This window comes from Bipolaris maydis (genome assembly GCF_028858645.1).
Source record: "Bipolaris maydis strain C4 unplaced genomic scaffold PSV08scaffold_16, whole genome shotgun sequence".
In the NCBI taxonomy this organism is placed as follows: domain Eukaryota; kingdom Fungi; phylum Ascomycota; class Dothideomycetes; order Pleosporales; family Pleosporaceae; genus Bipolaris; species Bipolaris maydis.
In genome coordinates, this window is record NW_027093872.1 from 1,316,738 (window position 1) to 1,344,327 (window position 27,590).

The following is a 27,590-nucleotide window of genomic DNA, read 5'->3' on the forward strand; positions in this document are numbered from 1 at the left end:
CGAATTTTGTATACCCATTACCCGTCCAACACACTGGTTCTCACAACTGCCATGCTGCACTAACCTGTCTTGCCTGCTCACCTAATCTCTTTCCTCGGACATGCTGTATCTCATTGTGATCTTATGAGTACGGGGAATTGTATCTGTTAGTACTATCGTTGTTCAACTAGGGTTGTACGTGTACAAGTATATATGTGTATGCTTGCATGAATGAAGGTAGGGGAAAGATGGTTCATTTTCAGAATCTCTCGAGTACTATTACTACTATCCAAAAGCAGGACATGGTTATGTGAATTCATCCATGACCATGCACCAGTACCTGCCCGGCGCAATTGTTACTTCAACTGATACTCTTCTCTCTCTGTCCAAGCTGGACCTGACAATGCTGTAGATCTCACTGCGATATCCACCCTTTTGACATTTGCCTGCCCAGTGATTTCTATGATAGTCCCTTGAGTCCGCCGTGTCTTTCTACAAAAACTCCTCATTGTTGTCCTCCTCAAAGTCACAAGACACCATTTCGGCAATAAGAGAATGGCCGAGACATTCCCATCCGTCCAGGTCGTAGATTGTGACACTGGGCTGCACCATTTCGTACTCCTCGTCCGAGCCCACGTTCAAGATATTCTCTATATCGTCTTCGTTCTGCGGTTGGTTGAACTCTTGTTCGGAGTATGTAGGGTGGCTTGATTCGACTTTGATGAAGGGGTTCGATTTCTCTAGTGGGAAGAATGGAGTGATGAGATTTCCAGTGCAAACAGAGGTATTACCAGGTCGGCAACCGCAGACCCGTAGATTCGCAGATGATGTTTGTGTTTCGTCTGGAGAAATACAAATCCATTCCTCGTCTGTCTCAAGCTCTTGATTGGGAGCTTCGGAAGCGGAATGGAAATCTTTTGGCCAACTTTTAGAGCTCATCCTCATCCAGTAGTCCAAGCAGTATCTGCTAGTTATGGGAGGACACGAGCGAAGACGTCCATTCACCCATGGGTTTCGATTGGCGAATATGGAGTCAACTTGTTGGGCTCGGACTTGGTCAGGGGATCTGCTTGTCGTTGGTTCATTAGGAGTTGACACGACCCCAAGACGCGGAGTGCAGCCGCTGTCATGTCGCATATTCGCACTTCCGGCGGGGCCCAATGAGTTTGGAACATTGCCACCTCTGGATTCGCAGTTTTGCGAGAGACAAGGACATTCGAAACTTGCGGTTGTAGAACAATACCCGTTTGAATAACCCATGGAAGCCGGATCGCTGTGCATAGATGGGTAAGACTCCATTCCAGCCATGCGACAGGAATCCGTTGGATATGCTCTTCGAAGAGGATGGGACACTGGAGAAGGCAGTGGCAATGGGATTGTTGGCCAAGATACCGTCCAGGTGTCCTGCAAGAGCGGGTTGGGTATGGATCGAAAACCTCCAAATGCTCGCAAGCACGATAGGGGAACTAGTCTACGTCGATAAGTCTTCTTAACGTGCTTATCTTCTGTTCCATGCCCAATGGATACGGGAACAGGTAGTGCGTCCATGGGTCTCTGCATTGAGAGTTTGGATAAAAGGTTCAGTTCAGGAGCCTGAGAGGTGTCGGTGGCGAGACGGTGTTTTCTCGAACCCAGTATAGCTAGAGCTCTCTGATGCGAGTCGAGGATGTCTTCAGATGGCATAATGAGGGACAAGGGTTTCTTAAAGGTGTGTCCGCAAGCCGTAGCTGCCAGCTCCTTTTGTCGCGCGAGAAATGCTGGTGCAGATTTGGCAAGACTATTTGAACCTCGGAAGTCTTTTGTTGTTACCAAAGGTTGCGAGAAGGCAGACTTGGACGGCCAACGGACTGTGGTGTCGTGGCAATCAAGAAATTGTGAAAGGGTGAACAACCGTGGTCGCTTTTGCGGCACCCTTGACGTTTGGAATCTCGAAGCAATTGTTGTTTCCACTGACGCGCATGATTTTACACTCGGCGGCGGTGGATTCGTGAATTGAAGTGTGGTTGGGAGGGTATCTGATTGTAGCTGTGGCGGCCAATCGGACCCGTTGATTGCAAAGCAAAGGCTGGTGGTAACGTCTGGTAGGCATCGAATCTGGTTCAGACCTCGAGGGTCTTTGGTAGCGGACGACGAGTTATCCTCGAAGCACAGTGTGGGGATCTCGTAACTAAGGGCGACGGTGCTCTCCGTTGTGCGCAGCCTGGCAATCCCAACACTTTTCCTCTGGGTCTTGTGGCGCTTTCCGGCACGTTTACGCCGACGGCGTAAGTTGGCGTTGGAGGTCGATGCGTTCGAGTGCCATGGTGAATATGTCGACGGCTTGTCAGGGTCTGCTAAGATGCTGAACCTGTTTGCTAGGCCAGCCTCAGATTTGATGCATCGCAGCAAGGGAGGAAATTCAAGATACCAGTGGGAGTGAATTTGTACTCCGGGCGGTGGCCGGGCAGCCATGTACATGAAGGGGGACGGCTGTCTTTGGAACGATGCGCAAATGAAAGTGGCTGTGCGTGCATGTTGTCGCGAGAAGAGAATGGTGCTTGTCCTAGGATCATGCGAGTAGTAGGAGAAGAGGGAGTGCTAGTCTAGGAGATGTAGGGACGAACGAGGAGAAGACGACACAGGCGTAGCTGTGGGCATTTGCCTTGTTCAGGCCATGGCATCGCTCATGCCATACAAGCTATAGCATGTGTTTGTGTGCAGTACACGCAAGGAAGGGGCGACTGTCAGGTGACGGGGCTAGCTGTTTCCGGCAGAGGTGCGAGGCAAGTAAGATGGGTGCATTTGCATTGCTGCTCTTGGATAACTCGAGAGTTGTTTGTGTCTGCTCGGCATCTTCATCACGTGATCACCGTTGCTGGGGGCTTGGTTGTTGATGGGCCAGTTGGGATGGCAGGTAGTACTGAGCAATGCTGTGTGGTGGTTTTGGAGATGACAACCCGATGGATGGGGGGTGGATGGATGGATGGATGCGTTGGACGTCACCGGCGCTGTGTGTCTGCATGCATGCGCAGTGGATGGTGAGGAGCAAGTAGAGAGGAGGCAGCTCGTCTCTCGTCACCGGCGGCTGACAAAGGAAGCTCGGGCCTCGCGCGATCCCCAAGAGCAGGCAGGCACAGGCGGTGGTGTGCGGTAGTGGGGAAAGCCATGTCTCTCCCGGTGCCCGCCCTGCCTGGGCTCATCCATCTGTTCTGTTCCCAATTGCCCTTGACCCCACCCCGCAATTACTTTCGCCGCCCACACAATCCCCCCCTCCCACAGGCGCTCCAGGATAATTGGCATCACCCGCGAGCCTGCAATTACCTGGAGCCGCTTCTGCCGTGTCCATCCCGTCTCCGTCGTATTTTCGCCCGACCATGGCCAATCCCTCCCGCCCACACTCGGCGCACACGCACCATCGCCGCCCAGGCTCGCGCATCGTACCTGCAATTCCTTACCGCCTGTCCAAAGCCCAGCCACCAGCGAGGCCCATTACGCCTGAAGAGTCCAGCAAAGGCACCCCAGCGCCGCCCGCCGGCCTGCAGCCGGAGCAGAGGCAGCAGCAGCACCGGCAGCAGCACCAGTCTGATGTACGCTCAGACGGACACCAAGCAGCCATCGCAGACACGCCTCCTACCCCCGATTCGAGGGCCTCTGCCGATATCACGGGGAATGGAGCTGGTGCACCTCGGTCGGATAGCGCCACTGGGGAGCTGTCAAATGGACATACGCCATCTGCAGGCACTTCTGGTGGGTATTCGATATGGGCTACTGCCAACATGGGGCACGCACTAAGCTTTGCAAATGCAGAAAAGAACCAACGTCGGGCCATCAATGGCCACGCCAACGCCAAACCTCGCACTCCCCGCCCCGAGTCCAAGCCCGGCGTGAATGGCGTCCATCGCAAACTCACCATACCAACCTATCTGCCCCCGCCCTTTGTCCCCTCGAGCAAGGCAGGCACCCAAACACCGCCCGTCAATGGAAGCGACGCCACGCATACCCCAACGCACCGTACCCATTTGAGCGGCGGTGCTGTAGCATCACAGAGTGCAAATGAGTCGCCGGCCATTCCCATCACACCCCGTGAACCCGACATGGATGTGCATGCTTTGCCTCGACCTCCGCCTGGCTTTGGGCCCCAGCAGTTTACTCCCTTCTTCCCCGGTCCCACCCAATACACACCAGAAGGAGCGCCCTGGCATCTTCCTCCGCATGCGGTTGCGCCGCCAGACCCTGCCTACCAGAACGGGGTTGAGTATCACGCCCCGCTCTTTTCAAACGGCCCTCAGGCCTTTCCAGCGCCCTACAATGGCCATTTCTCTCCTCGAGAGGGTGCCCTAGCTGCAAGCGGAGCCCTCAATTCTCATTCACAGTCGCCAACCAAAGGTCAATTTGAGACAATGCCTAGCATTGATCATGTAGACGATCAGCACCCCATCACCCACCAGGATGCGCCTCCAGAGGAGCGAGTCGAGTCTTCTTTTGAGCTCGCAGGCTACTTATCCTCGCAGTTTGGCAACGCCGAGCTTGCCGATTTTATTCTTCACATCAGGTCCCCTGAGTCTATTCTGCTGTCGCTACCAGTCCATGGAATTGTCGTGATGCGCAGCCCCGTCATTGCAGAAGCTATTCGCCACAGTCCCACACCTTCTCACAGCAACAGGGACGCGCGCCCAGTGACCATACTTGCGCGGGACCCTCTGGCAACCCGTGATTCTCTAGAAGAGGCCGTTCGAGTCTTGTACGGCGCGCCGCTTATCCGTCCTCAAGGATTTTTGTACGGACTCGAGCCGTTTGTAACATCTCCGTCGCCCGAAGCACGTCGCCGCATGCAGCAAGTCTTGGGCTACATTGCTGCGGCCAGAACTCTGCAGATACCCAGCATGCAGTCCCGCGGCGTTCATACCGCCAGAATGCTGCTGCGATGGGATACCGTGGATCTTGTCCTGCAATATGCACTAGGCTCCGACGTTGAGGATCCTTTTCTGACTGCCCTGATCAACCACGCCCTTGCATTTATTGCCTACTTTTTCCCCGTCAACTTCAAGCTACATGCAATTGCGCCAGAACTCAAGGATGCACCGCGCCTGCCGACAGTGGTGCCCGTGGAATCTCGTCAGCCTGCCCACAATCCTCGATTGAGCAAAATTCGATTCGGCGATGCACCACCCGAAGATGACGTCCAAGTTCAACCTAGCTATCCTACCTTGGTCCTTTCGACCATTCTTCTTTCTCTTCCTCTTTCGCTGATTGAACACTTGTTCAACCAAGCGGCGGCCCAACGGATTAGCCCGAATGAGGTTGCGAGGCAAATACGAGATGTCATTGACGAGCGCGAAAGTCGGCGACAGAAGGCACTTCGAAGTCAGTCGATACAGGCTCAAGATGGCTCCATGTCAAGCCTGAACAACGTTTACGTTGAAGAGAATTTAGAGCAGGTCGAACCATCACCGCTCCATCCTTCTGGCTATCGGCTGACGACCAGACGAGTGTAGTGGTAGCAGGGTATGGACAGGGCTTCAAGACGCATAAAAGTACTCCTGGTAGATGTGCTGGTAATTATCTCTGTTATTTTGTTTGGTAGCTGTGATACCTTTACTCGAGCAGATTTGTTGTGATTTGGAACAAGCGCACCTGGGCGATTTCTGTGGATCAGTTTGTGTTGGAACTACAGCATCACTTTGGGTGTGTGATTTTTTTTTTCTTCTTCTCCTTTTTATAAAGTATGTAGCATAGCAAGCGTTGAGGGCGTTTTGCGTGGACATGAGGGACGGGTTGCTGATCCACGGCCTTTCCTACTAAAAGCACGAAACGACATGACGAAGCGTATTCCCCCTTGTAACACGACAGCATGGTTAGCGGAACACTGTTCTGTAAAAAAACAACACGGCATACCTCTTTCTTTGTTCAGCGACGGCGTCTGGGTGCGAGGTTAGTTCGGGGGGCTGGGCAAAGGCTAAAACCAGGGTTGCAGTTTAGAGGCCTTGATATGCCGATTGGAAAAGCGAGTAATTCTTTTTCGAAAACACGATACATGGCTGCTTGTATATTGCGCGTCGTAAGCCGCAGGTGGTGTATTGCAAGTCCCGCATTGGCGACGTGTAATGCATTGTTTGTCAGAGTATCTTTTCCGTACTGGCCGACCATGGTGCTAGTGCAGCCCCAAGAGATTTGTACTATCTGCACACGAAAGGTGGAGGTGGATCAAGTCCCCGCTCGCAGCTCGTTGGATGTTCGTTTTGTCAGCAAAGTCCAAGAAACGACGGGACAGGTGAACAAGACGAGGCCTAGGCTAGCAGAATGGCACGTGACGCGAGTTGAAAAGTAATCAGTCTGTGCTGCCGACGCCCTGGGCCTCGGGTGCCGAGGACGGCAAAGTGCTCCAACCACGCTATGCAAGAGCGCCCCCGGGAATTAGCCATTGGTCATGGGTCATTCATCGTCTCCTCGAGACGGGAATAATGACACACAATCTGGGTTCATGACGTGCTTTCCGAGACCCTCTTGCTCTCGTTTACTGCTAGTAGCCGACACATCATCCGTCGAACACCTAGTAAGTAAGCATTTATTTGGCCATGGACATGCTATAGACATTATTCATACAACAGGATTGGTAAAAACATTAAGTAACAAGCCTCGCCACGGCAGGCTGCCGTCCGTATTCGGCATGCCGCACGCCCGTTTCGCATCACCGCGCTTGTGGCGCTCGTGCTCGTGCTTGTGCTTGTCCTTGTGCTCGTCCTCGGCCATTACTTGCAGCGAGACGCGAGCAAAATGCAGAAACATTCCCTAAACCATGGCTCCTTGCCTAGTTTCTGCCAGACCCGCTTTGCCGTGCCAGGCGATTTGCCATTGCTCATCTCTACTGTCCTGCCGACTAACTACTGTCATACACTCACCGGTTCGGCCACACTTGAAATACCTCTTCGCCCCTTCCATGGGCTCTTTTTGCTGGTAGGCATTGCCGCGACTTCATCTCTGCGGCCAAATTCCATCTGCATTGCTGTGGAACCATTGACGCCGATACGCTCACCTTCCTTCACCTCCAGTCCGCCATGGACCGTACTACACCCACGTCCCCAGAGAAACCCAGCTATGCTGCGCCAGTATTAAGTGCACCACTGAACTTTGACGAAAAGCCGGACAGCCAGCCATCGCTCGCCTCGTCCGATTCAGTGCACAGCTCAGGCCTGGTAGCCGTAGACGAACATCCACAACAGGAAAAACACGTGACCGAGTCCACCAGCACCCAGCAATCAGGGCCAGACTTGGAACCGGTTCGGTCCGCCCACCCAAGCGTACGCGATGTCTCCAAAATCCCCAATGGTGGCCTATGGGCTTGGCTCCAGGTCCTTGGTGGCTTCTTCCTGCTCTTCAACTCGTGGGGCATCATCAACACCTTTGGCTCTTACCAGGCCTACTACGAAACAACACTCCTCCCCAATTCAAGCCCATCGTCCATCTCATGGATAGGCTCCATCCAAGCTTTCCTTCTCATGATGGTCGGCGCCCTTACTGGCCCCATCTACGATGCTGGCTATTTCCGAGAACTGCTCCTTGTCGGCAGCTTCCTGCTTGTCTTTGGTCAGATGATGCTGAGTCTCTGCCACGCATACTGGCAAGTCCTTCTGGCTCAGGCCTTTTGCATTGGCATCGGAACAGGCTGTCTCTTTGTGCCTAGCGTGGCTATCCTCTCCACCTACTTCAGTACCAAAATTGGCACCGTCATTGGTATCGCTGCATCCGGCTCTTCTTTTGGTGGTGTCATATACCCTATTGTATTCCACAAACTTCTCCCGCAAATCGGCTTCGCCTGGACCACCAGAGTCCTAGGTTTCATCATCCTTGCCACCATGGTCGTACCCAATGTGTGCATGCGCGTGCGCGTCTTGCCGGCAAAGTCGCGCTCGCTGCTTGATCTGCGTGCCTTCCTGATTCCTGCATACAGTCTGCAGGTTACGGGTTTCTTCCTAGGTTTCATGGGCTTGTATATGCCCTTCTTCTTTGGACAGGTGTACGCGATTCAAGAGCGAATTACGAGTGAAGGGCTAGCGTTTTACTTGCTGGCTGTCATGAACAGTACCAGTATGTTTGGCCGAATCCTTCCCAATGTGGTACGTTTTGCTTCCTTCACGTCTTGCCCAATTCGTCGTTTGCTAATGTCATGTGCGTAGTTGTCTGACAAGATTGGGCCGTTCAATGTTGTGATCCCTTGCGCACTGATTTCCGGTATTCTCTGCATCTGCTTCATGGCCGTCTCTTCTTCAGCGGGTATCATCGTGATGATGGCATTCTACGGCTTCTTTTCTGGGTCCTTCGTCAGCCTGCCCCCAACCATAATCGTACACCTTAGTGCAGACGCGCGGGACAAGATCGGCACTAGATTCGGCCAAAGCTTTGGTATTGTAGCCATCGGATTGCTTGTCGGTACACCAATTGGAGGCGCAATCCAGGAAAACGGTGGTTTCGATGATTTGTGGACATATGGAGGTTGTTTGCTGTTTAGTAGTGCGGCACTACTTGCATGTGCGCGGGTGGCGTTCAAGGGCCGCGGCCTCATGGTTAAAGCCTGATGAGAAATAGCTGACATGATATCGCACTAGATGATTACGACCTGGAAAGCCAACCAAAAGTTACTTGATTAGTACTGTCTATGTATAGTGATCCTAATTCATGCCTGTACCACAAAGAAATTCAGCATTTTTCATAGTGAGTAATAACTTCTCCTAATAGCAAAAGGAAACGACCAGTGTCTTCTCAGCTCAGTCCACCCTCTCACAAGCAGCCTTCAGATCTGCATTAAGTATCTCGAATCCCCTCTTAGTTTTCTCGGCAAACCCTACCTGTCTCGCTACAACATTCCCACCCATGAGCCACCCCAGCGCCCCGCTAAACTCTTCACTCTGCGTCAAGCGACAACCTCCAGGTATCACTGTGCTCTCCTCGAATAGGAAACAATGGGTGCCCGTAAACACGAACGGTAAGCTTCCAGTCCACGCAAACGTAGTTGGCGTATTTTGCTGGTACATTCCGTTAGCGAAAAGTACACATGACTGGGCTACTACTCTAATGGCAAACGTACTTGTATCACGGGGTTCATCTTTTGTCCACCTGTTGCAAAATGCACAAGAAGCTTCTGTCCGGGCTCGAGGGTGCCGTGCGGTGTGATTGATGAGAAGAAGGAGCTATGCCATTTGGATAGCGATGCGAAGTCGAGGAATTTGTCGCGGACCTGCGAGGGGGGTGCCGCAATGTCGATGGTTGTTACTATTGACATTTTGATTTGGGCGTGATGGGTTATGAGTATGTCACTATAGGACTGATGGCAGGTTGCTTCTGTGAAGGTGAGAGTATTGCGTACGATGATTGTTGGTAGATGAGATGTTTTTTTGGATAGTGTTGAAGGTGAGGGAAAGACCCATCCAGTTGTCGATTCACAATGTTTAAGTAATGGCCTACAAGAAGGAAGAATCTGCCTATTGCGGCTCTTTTCGCGGAAATGCACATACTATAACACTACAAAATTGTGTTATCATCTGCTCTGCATGTGTTCGAATTGACCCGTGATGTGAGATGTAAGGCATCCAGTCTGCGCTAATCTTGTTGCGGCTCAATGCGCGAGATCATCTTACAACAGGCGTAGTAGCCGCCTAACCCAACAGACTTGCATCAGTGCCCGCATTAATCAACCCACCTTCTTCGCTTGCAATCATCGTGCAAATTACCATATTCGTTTGCGTCGTATCTAGCCCATGACTACCGATGGTCAATGTAGCTGGCCGTTCCAAAGGATGCTCCAACTGCCGAAAACGCCGCGTCAAATGTGGTAAGCAACGTCCTTGTGCGCATCTCCGCAATGCCCAGGCTGACATATTTGCGCAAGACGAGACACAGCCCACTTGTAAGAGATGTCAAAAGCTGGCTATCGCTTGCGACGGCCCCAGAACGCTCGTGTTCGTCGCAGGAAAAATCGTCAGGTCCAGACGGACGCAGCATTCATCGAAGAAAACGACGGACGTGACAACGACATCTGAATGGAAGACAGAAGATGTTGAGAAATCGGCCTCGGTCTCTCCACCATATCAGTCTTCAGTTCAACACGTAGGGCTGAGATTCAACGAGTACGAAGTCTACATATGTCATCTGCGCCAATACCTCTATCCCAATGGCCCCGTTGACCTAGGACTACAACAACTTCGGACCTCGGACCTTGCTCTTGGCCGATATCCAACCATAGGTGCAGGCGCTAATCCTTTGTTCAATCAAGCAGCCTTGACCTTTGCCACGTTGTTATTTGGCGCCCGACACCACCAGGCTCGCATCCTTGCCAAGGGTTACGACATGCATGGTGTCGCGCTCCGGCAGCTGAACCAAGCACTCAGTGTTCCGGGATGTCATGAGCGAGACGACATCATAAACGTCATCACCATCATGGCTATGCTTGAGATGTGCTTACCAAGTGGCCCCAGAAATTGGCTAAAACACATGCTGGGGCTAGAACAGCTCATAGCACTTCGTGACCCAGGTTCGCTGGCATATGCTTCGACTCAAACGCTAGAGTTGTACAAAGGCGTTCGACACATGATCTTGCTTGCTTCTTTGCGAAATAGATCTCCATCTGTTCTGGCTAGACAGCGATGGAAGGCCGTTTTACAAACGCCTCTCTCACTTGAAACAAGAGAAGAAAGGGATTTGCATAACGTAATGGCAGACTGCACGGTACTGATTGCTGCCAGCGACGAGGTTGCCAGAGCACGCAACACGCACGATCGCATACGCTTAGAAAGGATCGAAGGAATCCAAAGAAAGGCTGGGGAGCTACTTGTCTTCCTGCAGACATGGAAACAGCAGTGGGACAATGAAAAAGAAAACTCTTGGACCACGGAAGATGACTTTGGTGCCATTTGCGCAGGTGCTCCACAAGCGTTGTGGACGGTATACAAGTTCCGCAACGATTCCATTGCGCGCATGTTCATGCTATACAGCACTGCCATGGTGCATGTGCTTCAAATCATCGAAGCAACCGAAGAGTTACTGGCGCAGTCAGGATTTCCGGGAGGGGGAACCAGCGGTACCGTTCATCTTATCTATGCAACAGGTCTCGATATAGCACGAAGCATACCGGGGTATCTGCAACACAGGAAATATCGCGGTGATACTGGGTTTACTTCTCCCGTTGTACAGTGGGCAGCTCTTATGGCTTGGCAAGTACTTGGGCGCGATGAGTCTGCTGAGGGAAAGTGGATGGTGGAAGCTTTGCAGGGGTATAGCGAGTATGCTGTAGCAAAGGCTGCATGGGAGGTTTGATGCATTTGTTCTATGATTTTGTAGTGAATTTTCGAGAAAGCAATTGTGAGCAACGAGTTACCTGGACTTTATACATTGCAGTTGTTGATAGCATTCGACGTACAAGAAAGCTAGGATACCACCGCGTTGTTAGAACAATGAGACTTGGAAGTCAACATGGAATTAAGTTCATCAGCCTTTCAAATGGCTATATTACGTACAACTAACTTGACCTTGAATTCAAAACAGGATAAGCAGAATGACAAGGACACGCCACGTTGCCAAAAGAGTGAGTGAACGTGATGAACCGTGCTCAGATTGTCAGTTTAGTTGCGAACCATCACACCCATAATCAGATACAAGTGCCTTTTATTATCTCTTCAAGACATGACATGAATTCCATAGATGCGGGATTTCTGATCGAGCTTATTCGCGAAACTCCAAGATTGGCTCTCTTTCTACAAGGGAGCATTCTGAGGATTAACAAAGCATCTGAATACCGATGAGATCTTATACATTTCTCAATTCTCTCTTGTAATCAAAATCCACTGCAACAAGCGAGGTTGTGTGTTCTACGTGCTCCTAAGACCGAGGCCTCTTGTGAGACATGATAGAACCAGTCAAGTAGGTACGATCTATAGTGACACAAACAGAGGTTAAGAAGAAAATTGTGTTTGATCTGTGAGAATGGTAAGTAGCCATGATTGCAGCGAGTTAAGTTTCGTTGAGGTATCCTTGCCATTGCTACATCCAGCGTCTGGCTATTAAATTATGCTACATTCTAAGGCCTGTAGAAGCTATCGCTTTACTGTTGTAGATGAGTAACAATGTAGTATTGCATGAGCTGAGTAGCATTGCAGGGATCTAGAACACGCTCCACAAGGTTCCGATCTGGTATAGATGCTAAGTGTATGGAGTCTAATAACGGAACAAATTTATTATCTTTTTCATAATGTGCTTTCTTTCCGAATTAGCTTTCAAGTCCGTGGTAGCTTGTACAGGCCTTGGCGGTTCTAATCGCTATGAATAACAAGCCAAGCGGAGTAATCTGATAATCATTTCACTTACGTACCAGGCTGACTAAGAGATGAATGTTTGTTATTATCCATGGAATTCCAGGGTACGTAATCGAGCTTGAAATTCATTCGATGACAACGAAGATTCCTTACTACCATAACAATCATCTATCTAGCTGTCTTACAAATTCCAGCAGACATAGCTACAAAATATAGGCTACTAAAGAGTGAAGGCACAAAAGGTTAGCGTAAGACAGATTCACTCCTACACCTACGCGTGTGACGCGAAGTCTTGGAAGTGGCTTATAAATTTCTGTTGGTGGTAAAAGTATCTACGGCTAGTAATCATGTACAAACCAGATACAGTGAGAGGGTGGGCTAACTGCACGCTAAACAGCACGTGAGTGGGTTTAGCCGTCTTGATACGCGACATTGCCTAGTACTTCCCTCCTAAGATAACTTAGCGATTACTCATATACTTACGCGTTTTGCCAGTACATATCGGCGCTGCAAAAGGAATGATATTTGCAGCTGCTCACCATGATTCATTCAGCTTAAGGAAATCCTACATCATACCACTAGGTGGGATCAGGGTAGTATACGAGCAATGCGAGGTATTGGCCCCCAGGATCCAATATCGAGCACAAGCCTTGGCGCTTCTTCTCCAGCCTTCCCTGTCAAACTTGCTGAGGCTAAATGGGATATTAGAGGCAGCGCAACGGATACGATATTCCGCTGCAAGGTATTATGGGCTCGTAAACTTCGCATTTTGAAGCGTTTCCAGAACTTTGCATGATGCTGAGGTTACCAGTTTGAGAGTAGCATCTTCGAGAGAGGGGGAAGTAGCAGATATAAAACCAATGCCGATTCTTGCCAGAAGTAAAGAACCACTACGCTTCAGACAACTACTTTCTCAATCATCTCAATCGCAATCAGCTCTTCCAAATCCCTCACCATGAAATTCACTGCTTTCGCTATCGTCACTCTCCTGCCGCTCACGACCCTCTCTGCCCCCACGGCCGAAGCCGAAGGCGGGTTGCTCTTTGCCCCAGAAGTCGAGGGCGAGCTCCCCGTCCTCCAGGACATCAAGGCCCGCAGTCTGGAGAAGCGGGCTATCACTGGCACCGTCACGGCTGATGCGCTCAAGCATCGTCAATGCCCGCGGACCTCGTGCACGGCCGATGGTCAGTTCTCACGTGGAACACGCATCCAAATCCGGTGCTATACAGATACGGATACGACTGTCGTCTCAGGAAATCCGTACGTACTCACTGCAAGGCCGGTGGACGGATGTAATTAATTGACTACGTTAGATTCTGGGGTAAGCTCCAGGCAAGTGGAGTCGCAAACAATAACTGGGTGTCTCTTTATTATGTAACCTGGAGTGGTAAGTCTTTGGCCTGATGTAATCGGTATTATCGAATATAACATACTAACCTGCTGTAGGGGGTATTCCCCAGTGCTAATTGACTGCAAAATTGGCCAGATACAGGCTAGTTGGAGCTATGGTAGTAGTAGTTTCAATGCTCTCTATATTACTATGATATATGTAGTATTAAGCGCTACTGTTTGGATACTTCTTAAAGTACAATGAATACATTGAATGTCTGCCTGTTAATTCTGCTCTTGTCAAAATCTCTCCTCTTATAAGAGTGCACCGAAAGCGCTCTGTTATTACATGGCAGCATGTACCCAGCAAATGGCCGTGAGCATCTCTGCATGTTGCAGGATAAACCTTAGCATTTGTCATTACCAGTGCACCTTGCCCCAACAGTTCTCAGGATGGCCGTTATTACACTGCCTTTTCCACTTGCAATTATCCCACGGATAATTGGACGTATCTGCTGTCTCGCAGTAGTAGCGTCCTCTGACGCCGTTGTTGTCATCGAACCATCTCAGTTCTCCCACATTGATACCGTTGCAGTTGTACTGAGTCGCAGCGTCGTCGAACCCATTGTTGGTGTCATTATCAGAGCAGGCACAGTATTTGTAACTGGCACAGGCATTGACCTTAGCCATTCCAATAGCGATGATATAGACAGCAACGAAACCGAGGCCCTAATCCATTACTATCAGCCAAATATAGCAGAGAAATCCAACAAGACATCGTAGCAATACCTTCATCTTGTAGTCGTTGAGTTTGATTGATAGTGTACGTAGCGGTGAAGTTTGATGCTTATTCGATGGTATAGACGGAAACGATGCGTCGATTCGGATTCATGAAACAATTGGGAGGGCCTTGAGAACGCGGAGGACTACTCTGTAGTTCTCCTGTGAGCAGCCAAAGGGCGGAGACAATATATAAGGAGAAAGTGCAGAAATCACACCTAGAGAGCTAGGGAAGCCACCGAATACGAAATAAGTTATACGTACGGACTACGAGTCATCAGTCCATAGACCGACCTGTGCTTTTGGAATATGTCCGTTTTCGCCGTTCAATTTTAACGCCGGTGAAATCGAACGGCATGCTGTATCTAAACACGTAACCTAACGATTGGATTTTGATAAAGAGCAGAGCATCTCGGTTACGTTCCCAATAGGCCAATCAGTAGCGTATTTGAGGCTTTACTCTTATACTGACTGTCTATATAAGCAAAGCACATACTAGGTAACTGTTGAAGTTCTCACCTGCAGGGCTGTCTATAGCAGTACCGCCATAGTACTACCGAGCTTTAGATAGTGTAGGCAGACCACGTTGCCCTGACCTTCGCCCAGACATGGTGCGCTAAACCTAGATAGGAAAATATCTCGCATATCCTAAGAAATCGCTCAGAACACATAAGCTATTAGCGTCGCCTTATTTATTTAGTACTAATTAGCGTCCTTAGTAGGGGGTCTGTCTATAAAACCTTTTCGAAATTAATTTAGAAAAAAAATCTTCTTTAATAATAAAATTAGACGTTATAATAGAATCTTCTCTCTCCTTGCTTCTATTCCAGCCTCGCAGCCCCTAAAGTAGGGGCAATAGCCTCCTCTACCTAAATTGTTAGGATACTAAGCGTAATCTAGACGAGTATATAGTATAAATATTACTATTAAATAATTTTTAGTTAAATTAGATTAGAACCAATTCTGAACCCGTTCACTCTGCCAAATCTCGCCTAATTTTAGCATGTTCTAGTGCGCAGTCAGACCTCTTGGCAGGATATGTCTGGGCAGAGGTCAGGGCCGGGTGGTCTGCAACCTGCTTTAGATAAGCCTGGCAGCTCCACTACGTAGCGCTCTGAGTCGAGAATCTCGTTTCGCCGAATCTTCGAAGTTTGAAAGTGGGTCTTCAACTCGGGGTAGTTGCATTTTTTTGTTCTGCTCTGATTGGCGCCCGATGATCTACTCCATATCACTGATAATGCTCTTACGTACACACGTGTACATAATATCATTTGAACCCAGCAATAATGCTGGACAGCACTGGTATTATCCGGACCATCATTATCGTCCATCTCCCCGCCCTGATGAATTGTACTATCTCGCGTGTTGGTGCTTCCCATTCCACACAGCCAGAGTGTTTTTGCAGACTTGCAGCCTACCCTTTACTTAAGTCTCTGTAAATTTTGCGCTATTCTCTTGAACGCACCTAGCTGCTTTAAGTAATCCTCACAATGGAAGCTTTGTCATACTTCCTCGATACTTTCGCTTCCCCACGACGGCTCCTACCCATGCTTGGACTTGTCTCACTTGTTCTCTCCAGTGGAGCTGCCGTTCCAGATCGGAAGGCATTGATTATTGATACGGATATCTTCAGCGATGTTGAGTACGCGTTGCACTATTGCTCAATGCCGCATCGTTGCTAATCTACCCTTTCCAGCGACGCCGCTGCTCTTCTTCTTGCGGCGACTAATCCTAGAATCTCTCTTCTCGCCGTAAATGTGAACTATCCCTCTTCATACTCTGCCCTTGCCACCTCGGCCATCCTTGCACACTACGGACACCCAAGTACTCCCATTGGCCTCCGCCGACCCATCACGAACGAGACTTTCTTTGATGGCTGGGCATATGAATTTGGTGAGTATACAAGCAAGGTGGCCTATCATTGGTCCGGTGGTTCACTACCATGGTTCAGACCCGAAGATGCCTGGATTCCCGTGGAATTGTATCGGAAGGTGCTTTCGGAGCAAGATGACAACAGCGTGACGATTGCTAGTATCGGCTTTCTAGAGAATGTAAGCTACGCACGCTCCGTCAACAAGGTTATGAGAAAGTAGTCTTAACGAGAATAGCTCTCAGTACTCCTGAATTCAACAGCAGACAAGTACTCGATGCTGTCGGGCGTTGAACTTGTTCGCGCTAAAGTTGCAGAGCTAGTCGTCATGGGTGGCGACTATCCCTCCGGATACGAATTCAATTTCTGGTCTGATAATCCTCTCGCGACTGCTCACGTCGTCAATACCTGGCCTGGTCGCATAACGTACCTGGGCTCTAAAGTTGGAGAGGATATATCTTCTGGTGCTATCCTAACAACACAAGGCCCAATGAATGACCCAGTGAAGAGCGCTTTCGAGCATTATATCGGGTACAACAGATCACGGTATTCATGGGATCCCTTGACAGTAGTGTATGCTTGTCAAGGGCTCGGCGAGTGGTTCGAGTATGGGGGATCAGGAGGGTACAATCACGTCTTTCCCAACGGGTCGAATGTCTGGGTTGAAGGAGGAGAGGGGAAAGAGCAGCATTATTTGAAATTGAAGATGGACAATGAGACCATCGCGAGGGAGCTGGATAGTATGCTCTTACATGGAGCTAAACTCTACGAGAAACCATAGAACACTAAATCTCTTCGTTCTCAGCTGCAGATCCTATTGCCATTATGCTACCTTCATCAAATATGTGTATGTGATAGGTCAATCGATTGCCCAGAATGACGGTAGCTTTACAAACGCTTGCAACGAGACGCAATCTTGCAAATAACAAAAGAGGCTATGCAATCTGGTCAGCTCAACTACATTTTTCAGTTGATTCATGTTTCGCAGTCATGTGGGAAGGCTGAGCTGTGCGACGCGCAGCATGCTACGGTCTAGAGTATGGTTATCGGCCAGTCTTGTCATGTGCCAAGTCCACAATGCGGCCAAACTCTGCTCCTGTCCACCTTAACCGCAATTGTCTAGCCCAAGGCTGAGAAGCTGCACACCCCTGCAGTAGTCACAAATCACTACCATGGTATACGCGTTGAGCGTCTTCGCTAGAGCGGAGTCCCAGGATAGGCAGCTTACATCGCATCAGAGCAAATGCATTACACTATCTTTAACCTCGCCGAACATACAGCCTCAGGCACAGATAAAGATTTGAAGAATATCTGGTGCTTGTACTATAGATCTGCATGTGCTTGCGTACTCGTAGTTGGTTCTGACATCCAATCGGAGTATTCCAGCAACGATTAGACGTTTAACTATAGTAGAGTTCTGAGTGTCAGTGACAAAAGGCCTGAACTTCGCATCTCATACGTTTAGTGACATATGAACATGCTATCGTCCATATCTAAGTCTCGGTGTAGGCAATCATAAGCTGCTGGCGAACAGTCCCGGATGGATCCATTACAGATGCCTTAACTACACATGGCTTAACTACAGATAGTAGCTCGACGAGCCCCATCGAGGCGCCAGCGACTAAAATCGAGAATCCCCTTTGCAAAACATCTAGGAACTATCAATCCTTGCTATTTGATAAATCAGTCGAGTTGACACTGGAAAACAGTATTAGGTCTGAGTTCAGGTATTTAGGATGCCGTGATGACATGGAGGAATTCATCACATACGCCCGACAAGATGCACCGCAGTTGTTCCTTGTCTTCATTTCCTTTGGCAACAAAAGAGTTGAAGCAGGAACTCAAGTTTTTGTATGAAATGGGTTTTCGCGATCGCAAATTGCTGATTGGGGTTGTTCGAAATCATCTGGCACATTAATTTCGAGAACACTCCAATATCGTGCCACACTCTTCCCCAACGGGCGAGGGTGAGATGGACGAAATCCTCTCGAGCAATACCAACAGCGGGCTGCAGTTTCTATTTTTTCTCTTTTTTTTCAAATCAGATACGTTTCATCATTAAATGCCTGAGAGCTGAAAGTTCTCATTTTTTCTGGGAGTACCGCGATACGCGAGCATTGGCTACTTCAGGGAAGTCTCGAGAAACATTATCTAAGCCAAGCAAATCCACAAACCGACGGACTTCCTGTTTTCGAGTGGACTTCGAAGTCGCCAGATAATGACGGAGAAAGTATCTTTATAGACGCCATAGCAGTTGCAGTCAAGAGATGAAAGTGGGGGACGTAGACCCCTCTTCCAGCTGTGGAAAGGTGCCAAGATGGAGAAGGTGGTAAGAATTTAAAAACTCTTTCTCTATATCTTCATTGATTGGAAACTATACATACCACTTTATGGCCGTGGATTATCAGCAGCCTGCAGTAGAACACTCTCCAGTCTCTGCAACGTTCAATGGAAATAAAAGGGGTTGAGGCTTTGTCAAAGCATCGATTGCAGCTCCTCGGAGCTGGCTCTCGTTGGTGTTCTCCGCGAAGGTGGGGGCATATCAGGCAAGACAACCACCCAGCTGAAAAAGCAAATATGAGCATGCGGGGGTTTTATGACTACCAGCAAACTTAATTCATGCCCCTATTTACGAAGTGGAGTGGCCATCAACAACTCTGTGGTCCAATTGCACAACTTACAGCACAGATTATACACAGGGACGATTGGAGATCTGATTTCCCTGGTCGCACTGCGATGTTGTGGTTGCTCTTGTTTGCAGTTGAACTTTTCTTCTATAGACTTGAGCAATAGTCTGGGTGTGCAGGTTATTATTACTGTTTCTGAGGCGAGACTGCTCCTGGCACATGACATGCAGCGTCCGCTTCTCCATGGTCTACTTTGCCACATTTCCCTCGTAAAATGCCACTGTCATTATGGTTTAGGTATAAGGTTTGGTGGCGTCCTGGCTAGTAGCAAATGGGTAGCTCGACCTGGAACTCCAACTACGAAAAAGCAATACAGTGAAAGCTAAAGCGGGCCATGACGTAAAAAAAACCATATTCAAGCTACGGCGCACACTATAGAGCCACGTTCTCAGGTATGATCATCGTTCTTGCAGCGCTTGCAAATATTGCAGCTGAAACTTCCCACATTGGCACAAGCCACCTCTGTAGTTCCCACTTATCACTACGATTCGCTACGGTATCTTCGCCCATCCAATGGTACATGTAGGTATTTGACTAAGAGTTGCAACGTACCTCTAGCAAGTAAAACGATAGGTTCTGAGGTCTTTTATTGCTTTTGAAGGACTAAACTCTCAAGCTAGACCGTGTAAGACAAAATGATGCCTAGATTTCCAACCTAACAAGATCCCCGGTTCACCTATAGGACGCGCGAAGACGTGGTACATGGTTTTATTATTCGTCATCGGCAACGTGGTTTTGTTTTTCTATGTCGTGCATACCTTCTATTCTCCCAGCTCTGGGGTGCTTGGAGCTGTATCCGCAGACTTACTATTCTTAAGCATAATGTATTCTCCATGGATATTAAGTTCTCTTTGGATGTTCGCTATCGCTGTGAGTCCAGTTTGGGGCCAATTTGATCGGCTAGCCACTCTACCGATTTGCGCGGTGAGCATATTTCCATTTTGAGCTTCCTCAGAATTAAGCTGACAGTTACTTAGCAAACATGCATCGCCAACTCTTTCGCTAATTCCATATGCGATTCGCTCGAGGATTTTCCATGTCTGTGCAGCAATCGAACGCAGCAGTTTATCGCCATGAACTGCTTTTCCACGTCATGCACTGCTCGGGAGACTTTGACGACCTTGAACGCCACCATGGTTATGTGCGAGGCACCGGTTCGGGACAGATCCGAGTTGTATCGCCTGGTTAACACTGTCCTCTTCGCCTTGAGTACTGCGGCCATCCTGGGGCGATTTTATTCCCATTTCGCTCTTGGGCGCTTGCAACTTCTTGATGACGGGAATATGGCTTTGATACTGGTATGTTTTGTCGTTAAGTGCCTGTGGCGACTAACATCCTGTAGGTGCTGAATATAGTGATGTTCACTCTGACAACCATGATGTGTGAGTCCTCGCGTTTTCAAAACTACATTGGATGGGTAAACGCTAATCCAAGAAGCATTCACTGGACTCGGACAAGATATGTGGAAAGTCCCATTTAAGGACATTAGGTTGACACTGGTATACTTCTGGATCTCCGTACCATTCTACGGAATCGAGTTTGGCCTTGGCAAGATTGCCTTTGGCCTTTTTTTACCTTCGCATCTTTAACGATAGCGGTTTCCGCAAGTTAGTCTGGTCTATTGTTATCTTTACGCTCCTTTACACGATTGCCTTTGCCTTTTTGGGTATCTTTATCTGCTCTCCTGTGAGCTATTTTTGGTGGCAATGGGACCTGGGTGGCGAGCACAAAGGCAAGTGTCTGAACAACAACCATATTGGGTTTGTCACGGCATCGTTTAGTATCTTTACAGACCTTGCTATGTTAGGCCTGCCTATACCCCAAGTCTGGGCTTTACATCTTTCTACGAAGAAGAAAGTTGGAGTCTTATTCATGTTTAGTATTGGCTTCTTGTAAGTTTCCTTGATATATATCTGCGTGACGTCTTAGAGGATGCTAATATCAATACAGGGTGACTCTAGTTTCAATCATCCGACTGCACGCTTTAGTCAACTTTGCCAAATCTTCAAATATCACTTGTAATGCCACTTCCTTCTCTCCTTCTAGAACTTACTCTGATAAGCCTAACAGACGACTTCCTTGATACTTCGCTTTGGTCATTGATCGAAATTTACGTCGGCATAATTTGTGTATGCATGCCATCGCTCAAGCTCGGTCTCCAATTCTTCTACCCTAAGATTCTACGCAGCGTCGTGTCCACCTCGAGATATACCAGTTCAGGCCAAACAGGAGGCAATATTGCCATTCAAAAAAGTGTTCAAGTCACTATAGGTAGCTATTCGACGAAGCCCAAAACGGAGGAGCAAGGCAGCACTGTTGAATTAGTGGAAATAGTGGGAGATGCAAACAGCACACTAATGGATGAAGAGTCACATGGTGAAATAAACAGTGTAAATCAGGGATAGTTGCCTGGATACTTGACATTTTCTATGAAAAGAGTAAGGTTTAATCTAGAAAATCTCACTATGGCTGAGAAGCTCTTTTTTTGTTACCCGATTCCGGCACGTTATCGTGCGGTGCATCTTCCTTTTTTTGAGAAAATTAATTCGGAATCTCTATAACACATAGATACTCCAATATAAATCATAAAGTGTACGATGTGTTTGAATGAATTGAAGAAATCAGCACTTAAGAAGAGTTTTAGTAGATGCTTGAATACTCCGAATGAATCACCTGACAGAACATCTTGGGAATACAACTTTGAAAGTTATACATGAGACTTCATGACTGCGTTTGTCAGTAGCCTCGTATATTAATTCAAACAATTTCAATATGCTGCACTTGTTCAGCCAAGACTTTCCCCCCCGACTTCATTCTGCATCACACCAATAACGACAGCATCATCTACGACCCGGTACTTTACATCTGCTGTCGGACGGAAAATTATAGGGCTACTGCATCCTGGAATGGGAAAGACATTATTGTACAAGCGAGCTGCCGGTGCCGCCCATCCAAACCCATCAGCCGAATATTCAAGCTAGCCATCCTCCGCACATGCGCCCTAAAATCCTTTCTTCCTTCGTACCAGATCAATCGGTGGTCCCAGAGAGTTATGAAACCGTGGGTAAAAATAGGATACCAAAGGCGCTGGGCAGCAATAGCCAACGTCGCAGCGCCTGTGAAAAAAGGCCCTGTTGGAACAGATCCACTGTATCAGCTGTTCATGAGGATCATCTGAGCTCAACAATGAGTTGTGACTCGCAAGACAAAGTTTAAGCAAACTATACCCAGTGGAGTAGCGGTTGTATCAAGAACACTTTGCTATGTGGTTGTATGAACCATCCCTGTTTAGAAAGACTTTGGTCATCTCCTCGCAAAGCCCGGAAGAATTTGAGGTCCACTTCAAACGTGGGTCGTGTGATAGAAAACTCGGATCGGCCAGATGACTCCAATTTGAGCCTAGACTACGTATGATACTAATGCGATAGCATGGGGTGAGGAGTAATTTCTCGCAAAATGTAACCCCGGATATCCTTGTTCCTGTTGCATTCCATTGTCGCTCTAAATTGGGCCCACTAGAAGCGGTATTATGAGCAACCAACTGATTGAGGACATAAGGGACAGGGGGTCTGTATCGAACCGGAAGAAGTCGGGGCATCACGATGATAACGAATTGTTGGATTCACATTGTGGTGCCAGAAAGATGATAGTTGGTAATACTTTGGTGGTATAGAATCGGGTCATTGCTGTCACGGCCGGGACGGCCACTAAAAACGGACGGTATATCAAAACAGTATGGTACAAGTATATCTATCTCGGAACTGCGGGAGGTGGGCTGAGTACAGAATACCAGCCAAGGCAGTATACCTAAACAGGGTAAGTCACGGCAGCTTCTTAACAAACGGTAAATGCTCTTTGATGAGTTTCGGAAAGGAAAAAGTAGGTAGAGCTGATGCAGTTGGCCCCAGAACCCGCAAACTGAAAGCTGGAGATTACGTATTTTGTGTCTGCTTACATTGTTTCCACATTGCTATTATTGTGAACGAGATTGATTACGAGATACTTTAAGTGCAGGAGCGGAACGAAGGCTTGCTTGGTCAGATCCGTCCCATAATCATATCTCTACATGTCGAAAGCTTGCTTCTTCCAACCCGTTACTCTACTAAAACAACATCTTTGTTATTAAAAGTATTATTGCTAGCTACCATGTTTGGTTTATTCTATTCCTAGTCTTTTAGTCTAAAAGTACTACTGCTTGGACTTGACCTATCTCCGCCTGTAACCTGGACATTATACTGTTTCGAACTATGACTCGTGAGCTGGATATCATGATCGCCGTGTTGGCTTGGATGCTCCTGATACCCTGCCCGTGATGGATGACCAGATGTCCACGCGCGCGACCGTTTGCGACTGGAACTATCATGCGTTGACGTATCGTTAAGGACCTGGCGGAGCAAGGGGCGGAGTGTAGCAGCGGCGGAAGTAGCAAGGCCGATGCCGGTCTCACAAGTAGACCAGATTGCAACATCGATGGTAGAGTAGAGGAAGTCGGGGATATCGTTAAGGCCATTGATGAAAGGCAGGCGGACAATAGTCGCTGAGGAACCACTAGCAAGGCATTAGTGTACAATACCCATGATGATTTGAGGTTATAGTCTTACATAGCGCAGCAGGCAAGTACAACGCCAACAGTAACTTTGTTCCTCTTGTTCATTTGTAGGCCATGCACAATGAATATTGGAACGATACTAAACGTCCAATCGGTTATACATGACAACGCAGAGTAGCCATAGAACGAATTGACAATGACTTTGGAGGGTATGCAGTGGCCTTTACCACCGCGGAATTGTTCCCAGAAGAAGGAAACCGGCCAACACTGGAAGGTGAAGATGAAGAAGAAGTACACACTGTATACTTGGATGGCAAGCAGGGAAGTCCAAAGAATGATGCGATGGGTTTTCCTCTGGGCTATGCGCAGCAGAAAGATACCGATGCTGGATTTGAGAAAGATGTTCGTGATAACGTAGGTCGGTTCGCAGGCCCACCACCACTACTGCAAGTTAACATCAACGCCCGCTAAACTGTGAATATGATGTTACAAACCTTCATGCCAACTGGGTAGTTTTCGTCGGGAATAAGATATCGTCGTTTTCCAGTTCCGTTCGAAATACCCAGACGCGCTAGGGTACAAAAGACCAAGAATGAAACCAGCGTAAGGACAGAGAAGTAGTCGTCGGCCGAGAAGTTCTTCACAATTACTAATTTGCAGTAGCATCGAAGCATCACTAGCAGAATGCAGATGCACATGAAGAAGCCAAGGACACCAATGAATTCTTCAGATCGATCATCGCGCGCCATTCTTGTGGTTGAAAGTTTGGTGTAAAATGGATCAAACTCAAAATCCGGCGCGCAAGCAAGACTGTTATGACAGCGTTGCTCTTTGCACGTCTTTTTCTTAAGGGGCTGACATGACTCTGTACGCGACTAGGCGTCCTACCTATATGGAGAAGGAATTTCCGTCAACTCGGAACACAAGCAAACGCAGACTAGCTCTGATTCTTACCCATGTCGTTTCAGCCCTAAATCGGCAGTGTCTTGCCGTGCGTGGTGGGCAAGCAGCTACGCTTATTCAATCATTGTTCGGCTCGGGTTTGATCGCGCGATTAGCGTCTACGCCACCCTTGAGAATTTGCTCTACGCTAATTTTACTACATAGAGCTGATAAGTTCTGGAACAACTCAAATGCGCAAAAAGCGGGGATGGCGTATCAAAAAATTTGCATTGTTTGATCGCCTCAAGAGCAGGGTAAACATTGAGTCTAGAATTACGTAGACATGTATGGGAACATGCGATGGCGTAAGATTGTTGATCTACCAGATCTCGATTGATCCGCCCCACCGCAATGGCCAAAGGTCATCTGCAAATCCCCCAAGATCATTACCCCTAGTTTCACACGGAGGGTATGAGCTTAACTATTGAATTTCTCGATCGAGATGACCGCTATTGGAACTGTTCTTGAGTTTGCTATCATGTATCAAGGTAAGCACATCGAACATGGTCTGGATATATATTCCTTGCATTGTAAGACGTTAACCCCAACGATGTATCAAACGTATTTGAATTTCTAGCCGGCTTGTACATAGCCTTCGATTTTTCCACTCAAATGAAGCAAAATGCCCCCTTGTGAGCAATTGGCCCTTGCAAAGGACCCTCTATGACATCCCGGCGCTATCATGCAACCTTTGTGCGACACCCCCACACCTAGGTTCTATACTACGGCCTGACTGTCGCGTAGATTTAGCTAGCATCGGCTTTTTTCATGATTGGAAAAGAAAATGTTTACTGGTCTTTAGTTGCTCCTTGAACAAAACAGCTTTAATATCTAGTGATGATTCTCCCACACTCAATCTGTTACAATGGAGCTTAATTTGTTCGTGTAATCGAGCGTGGACTGATATAAATTCAATTACACATTGAGCATATATAGCATTGGTTTCCAGACGAGTACAGCTAAAGGAAATGTCGCTTAGGTTCTTGGCCACGTCGTAATTTCTAGTGCAAAAGGAAGGAAATACTCCCACGTTCGTTGTGTAATAGGGCGAGTGATATTAGTAAGTCAAGATCGTGACTGAAATTTTCCAAGTTTAGGCGTTCCATCGCTTTGCAACTCCTGTCTTTGGGCGGTAGCATGGTAGCCACTCCTTCAGAGCCTTTCTAAATAATTCTCGACTCTTGACTCCATCAGGAACAGTAACACCCGTTGTCCTGAAATCAAAACAATGTGCTGCATCTTTCAGGACCATGCCAAACAACCTGTCCTTTCCGGTGCTTACTCCGCATTTGGGAATGTCTTGTGTAATTTCAACCTTTGGTGCAAAATCCAGGTCGGAAGCAGGTGAATTCAGGCGCCAAGGATCGAACTCCCCATTAGACCAGTACGTATTTGATGGTCGAATGGACCATCCACCGAGGACTTTGTTAGTGTTGTTAGTGTTCGGCAACTCTGGGAACAGAGGAGCAGTTGCGTTAGGGAATTGGAGATGACATATGTCGCGCTGATGTTGAATCGAATTATACTTTGAAATGAGTTGATGAGGGCCAATATTGGCGGCTTGGAAGAATCCTATACTTAATCAGAATCGGTTGAAGCGTATTGAGAGAACGGATTTGAGACGCACCCCATTCGGTACAATACTGCCATGTCCAGCTAATCGTTGCAGGGTCCTTGAACGCACCGTCCAAGATGCACTTTCCACCTGTTTTGTTCGCCTGACCCGAGCACTCTAGGTCAAAGTAATCATTTACCATGGTCACAAAGTTGGGGTATGTAGACCACCTATCTACCACCCACTTCGCGCCTTTGCTCGGTGCCCATCCCTCCTTTGGTGCCGTCTTTCCGTTTGCAAGATCAGTTTCAATCCAATCACAGAATTGGCGAAGCCCGTAAATATCGCCCTCCATGCCGTATGACTGCCATCTCGCGGTTATAAGAGTAAGCGCATCCGCAAAACCAGCATTCGAGCTATTGGCAGCCCCTAGGCCCAAGAATTGTTCTTTCAGTTTAGCAGTGGCATGCTTTCCTTTATCCATGACTCCGTCTATGTATCTGACTGCAGCCTGGATGTCCCGAGTACAATTTCCAAAGCCCTTTGCGTTCATGCCTCGCCATACTGGGTCGAAGTAATATGTCTGATCAACTCTAGCCTCAACTGGGGCCGAAGCAGCCCATGAAGCGTAAATCGTGTCAGGATACAAGTTTCGCATGAACGCAGCCCTCATTCCAGGATAGGAACCGCCAATAAAGACCCATGGTGTCCGGTCAGGAGTGAGTGTTGCATTGATTTCTTTTCTGCTGAATTGCTTCGCGAAGCGGTCAACATCCGCAAGTGCTTGCTCCGACGTTAAGAACCTGAAAGCCTCTGCTGGTGTGTCGATCGATATGGTTACAGGTGACGAATCGCCATAGAATCGATGCTCCCATACAATGCCAATACCATTGAATTCATCGACTATTTGCTTGAAAAAGCTGGTTTCGTCGCGGAGCCTAAACTGAGAGCTTGTGTTGGCATTAGCTTCGCCCACATCATAGATGAAGACGGGGCCGCCCAGTTTATAGCTTTTTGTGTTGACCCAGTATCTATTGCGAAAATTCCCAGCGCTCGAGCCGAAGTGATCCAATGGGAGCTCAATATACTCAGGGCTGATAGGTCCGGGATCAGCAGCCAGGGAAGCAGATGTATCTCCACTTGATGCGGATTTGACAGATTTGAAGGATTCAACATTAGGGGAATTCTCCTCAATAGGTGTACCATCGGGATTGAGGCCCATCTGGGCAAGCAAATCCCACTGATTTTGAATGGCTCCATTCAAAGCGTTCGTGTTCTGCAGCAGCGCAAGAGTGAGCGCCGCTATCAATTTCGAGGATCGCATATCGGCAAGAGGGGTTCTCGAGTAAACGAATAATTAATACCGCGAACAAGCTCACAAGAGAAGAGTGAGTGAAATCTGAGTTTCACCAACTAGGCTAGAACCTCGGATGTGGCAATGGAGGAAATGGGCTCCAGGGAAAGTTGTAGTCCACAACCACATAGTATATAAGCATAGCGAAAACAGAATCCAGCTGAACGCGAACACAATTTTGGCTAAAGTCTGCTCATCATTGCCACTAGCTCATGGGCACAGCTCGCATATCGGCATGATTGGCTGTCCAAATTTCAAAGCGTT

General features: G+C 48.3%; 11 protein-coding genes across 11 annotated transcripts; 6 read left to right on the plus strand and 5 right to left on the minus strand.

Annotated features, from left to right (window-relative positions):
• Positions 1–431: 431 nt before the first annotated feature.
• PSV08DRAFT_211096 (uncharacterized protein) lies at positions 432–2,531 on the minus strand (the record flags this gene model as incomplete). The annotated part of the gene is made up of 2 exons (XM_066092090.1): positions 432–2,333; positions 2,387–2,531. The coding sequence occupies 2 exons, from the start codon at positions 2,529–2,531 to the stop codon at positions 472–474; spliced, it is 2,007 nt and encodes a 668-aa protein (XP_065948104.1). The 3' UTR covers positions 432–471.
• An 801-nt stretch (positions 2,532–3,332) lies between these two features.
• On the plus strand, positions 3,333–5,453 carry PSV08DRAFT_189894 (uncharacterized protein; the record flags this gene model as incomplete). Its single annotated transcript, XM_014217863.1, has 2 exons — positions 3,333–3,705; positions 3,766–5,453. The coding sequence occupies 2 exons, from the start codon at positions 3,333–3,335 to the stop codon at positions 5,451–5,453; spliced, it is 2,061 nt and encodes a 686-aa protein (XP_014073338.1).
• Positions 5,454–6,849: 1,396 nt separating this feature from the next.
• Positions 6,850–8,858, plus strand: PSV08DRAFT_211100 (major facilitator superfamily domain-containing protein). The gene is made up of 2 exons (XM_014217879.2): positions 6,850–8,072; positions 8,133–8,858. Exons 1-2 carry the CDS (start codon positions 7,014–7,016, stop codon positions 8,529–8,531), a joined length of 1,458 nt encoding a protein of 485 aa, XP_014073354.1. The 5' UTR covers positions 6,850–7,013; the 3' UTR covers positions 8,532–8,858.
• Positions 8,363–9,235, minus strand: PSV08DRAFT_366280 (uncharacterized protein; the record flags this gene model as incomplete). Its single annotated transcript, XM_014217878.2, has 2 exons — positions 8,363–8,978; positions 9,041–9,235. The coding sequence occupies 2 exons, from the start codon at positions 9,233–9,235 to the stop codon at positions 8,721–8,723; spliced, it is 453 nt and encodes a 150-aa protein (XP_014073353.1). The 3' UTR covers positions 8,363–8,720.
• Positions 9,236–9,645: 410 nt separating this feature from the next.
• Positions 9,646–11,427, plus strand: PSV08DRAFT_231832 (uncharacterized protein). Its single transcript, XM_014217877.2, has 2 exons — positions 9,646–9,784; positions 9,842–11,427. Exons 1-2 carry the CDS (start codon positions 9,721–9,723, stop codon positions 11,263–11,265), a joined length of 1,488 nt encoding a protein of 495 aa, XP_014073352.1. The 5' UTR covers positions 9,646–9,720; the 3' UTR covers positions 11,266–11,427.
• Positions 11,428–13,215: 1,788 nt separating this feature from the next.
• PSV08DRAFT_356654 (uncharacterized protein) lies at positions 13,216–13,726 on the plus strand (the record flags this gene model as incomplete). The annotated part of the gene is made up of 3 exons (XM_014217862.1): positions 13,216–13,520; positions 13,574–13,647; positions 13,707–13,726. 3 exons carry the CDS (start codon positions 13,216–13,218, stop codon positions 13,724–13,726), a joined length of 399 nt encoding a protein of 132 aa, XP_014073337.1.
• Positions 13,727–14,009: 283 nt separating this feature from the next.
• PSV08DRAFT_356655 (uncharacterized protein) lies at positions 14,010–14,384 on the minus strand (the record flags this gene model as incomplete). The annotated part of the gene is made up of 2 exons (XM_014217849.1): positions 14,010–14,318; positions 14,379–14,384. The coding sequence occupies 2 exons, from the start codon at positions 14,382–14,384 to the stop codon at positions 14,010–14,012; spliced, it is 315 nt and encodes a 104-aa protein (XP_014073324.1).
• A 1,532-nt stretch (positions 14,385–15,916) lies between these two features.
• On the plus strand, positions 15,917–17,020 carry PSV08DRAFT_189901 (inosine-uridine preferring nucleoside hydrolase-domain-containing protein; the record flags this gene model as incomplete). Its single annotated transcript, XM_014217876.1, has 3 exons — positions 15,917–16,011; positions 16,066–16,420; positions 16,478–17,020. The coding sequence occupies 3 exons, from the start codon at positions 15,917–15,919 to the stop codon at positions 17,018–17,020; spliced, it is 993 nt and encodes a 330-aa protein (XP_014073351.1).
• Positions 17,021–19,955: 2,935 nt separating this feature from the next.
• PSV08DRAFT_366283 (uncharacterized protein) lies at positions 19,956–21,331 on the plus strand (the record flags this gene model as incomplete). The annotated part of the gene is made up of 6 exons (XM_066093111.1): positions 19,956–20,224; positions 20,269–20,308; positions 20,364–20,463; positions 20,522–20,818; positions 20,877–20,944; positions 20,997–21,331. Exons 1-6 carry the CDS (start codon positions 20,000–20,002, stop codon positions 21,329–21,331), a joined length of 1,065 nt encoding a protein of 354 aa, XP_065948105.1. The 5' UTR covers positions 19,956–19,999.
• Positions 21,332–23,044: 1,713 nt separating this feature from the next.
• On the minus strand, positions 23,045–24,262 carry PSV08DRAFT_412767 (uncharacterized protein). The gene is made up of 3 exons (XM_014217874.2): positions 23,970–24,262; positions 23,528–23,916; positions 23,045–23,474 (listed from the first exon to the last, which is right to left on the minus strand). The coding sequence occupies exons 1-3, from the start codon at positions 24,222–24,224 to the stop codon at positions 23,093–23,095; spliced, it is 1,026 nt and encodes a 341-aa protein (XP_014073349.1). The 5' UTR covers positions 24,225–24,262; the 3' UTR covers positions 23,045–23,092.
• A 1,192-nt stretch (positions 24,263–25,454) lies between these two features.
• PSV08DRAFT_211112 (serine carboxypeptidase S28-domain-containing protein) lies at positions 25,455–27,194 on the minus strand (the record flags this gene model as incomplete). Its single annotated transcript, XM_014217873.2, has 2 exons — positions 25,455–25,989; positions 26,045–27,194. 2 exons carry the CDS (start codon positions 27,192–27,194, stop codon positions 25,511–25,513), a joined length of 1,629 nt encoding a protein of 542 aa, XP_014073348.1. The 3' UTR covers positions 25,455–25,510.
• Between the last annotated feature and the right edge of the window lie 396 nt (positions 27,195–27,590).

Excerpts from the sequence above, each read along its gene's own strand:
- PSV08DRAFT_211100 (XM_014217879.2), top strand. The coding sequence starts at position 7,014 with ATGGACCGTACTACACCCACGTCCCCAGAGAAACCCAGCTATGCTGCG. Across the intron at positions 8,073-8,132 it reads GCCGAATCCTTCCCAATGTG|TTGTCTGACAAGATTGGGCC; the intron begins GTACGTTTTGCT and ends TCATGTGCGTAG.
- PSV08DRAFT_231832 (XM_014217877.2), top strand. The coding sequence starts at position 9,721 with ATGGTCAATGTAGCTGGCCGTTCCAAAGGATGCTCCAACTGCCGAAAA. Across the intron at positions 9,785-9,841 it reads AAAACGCCGCGTCAAATGTG|ACGAGACACAGCCCACTTGT; the intron begins GTAAGCAACGTC and ends TATTTGCGCAAG.
- PSV08DRAFT_412767 (XM_014217874.2), bottom strand. The coding sequence starts at position 24,224 with ATGGCGCGCGATGATCGATCTGAAGAATTCATTGGTGTCCTTGGCTTC. Across the intron at positions 23,917-23,969 it reads ACTACCCAGTTGGCATGAAG|TGGTGGTGGGCCTGCGAACC; the intron begins GTTTGTAACATC and ends AACTTGCAGTAG. Across the intron at positions 23,475-23,527 it reads GTACTTGCCTGCTGCGCTAT|TGGTTCCTCAGCGACTATTG; the intron begins GTAAGACTATAA and ends ATGCCTTGCTAG.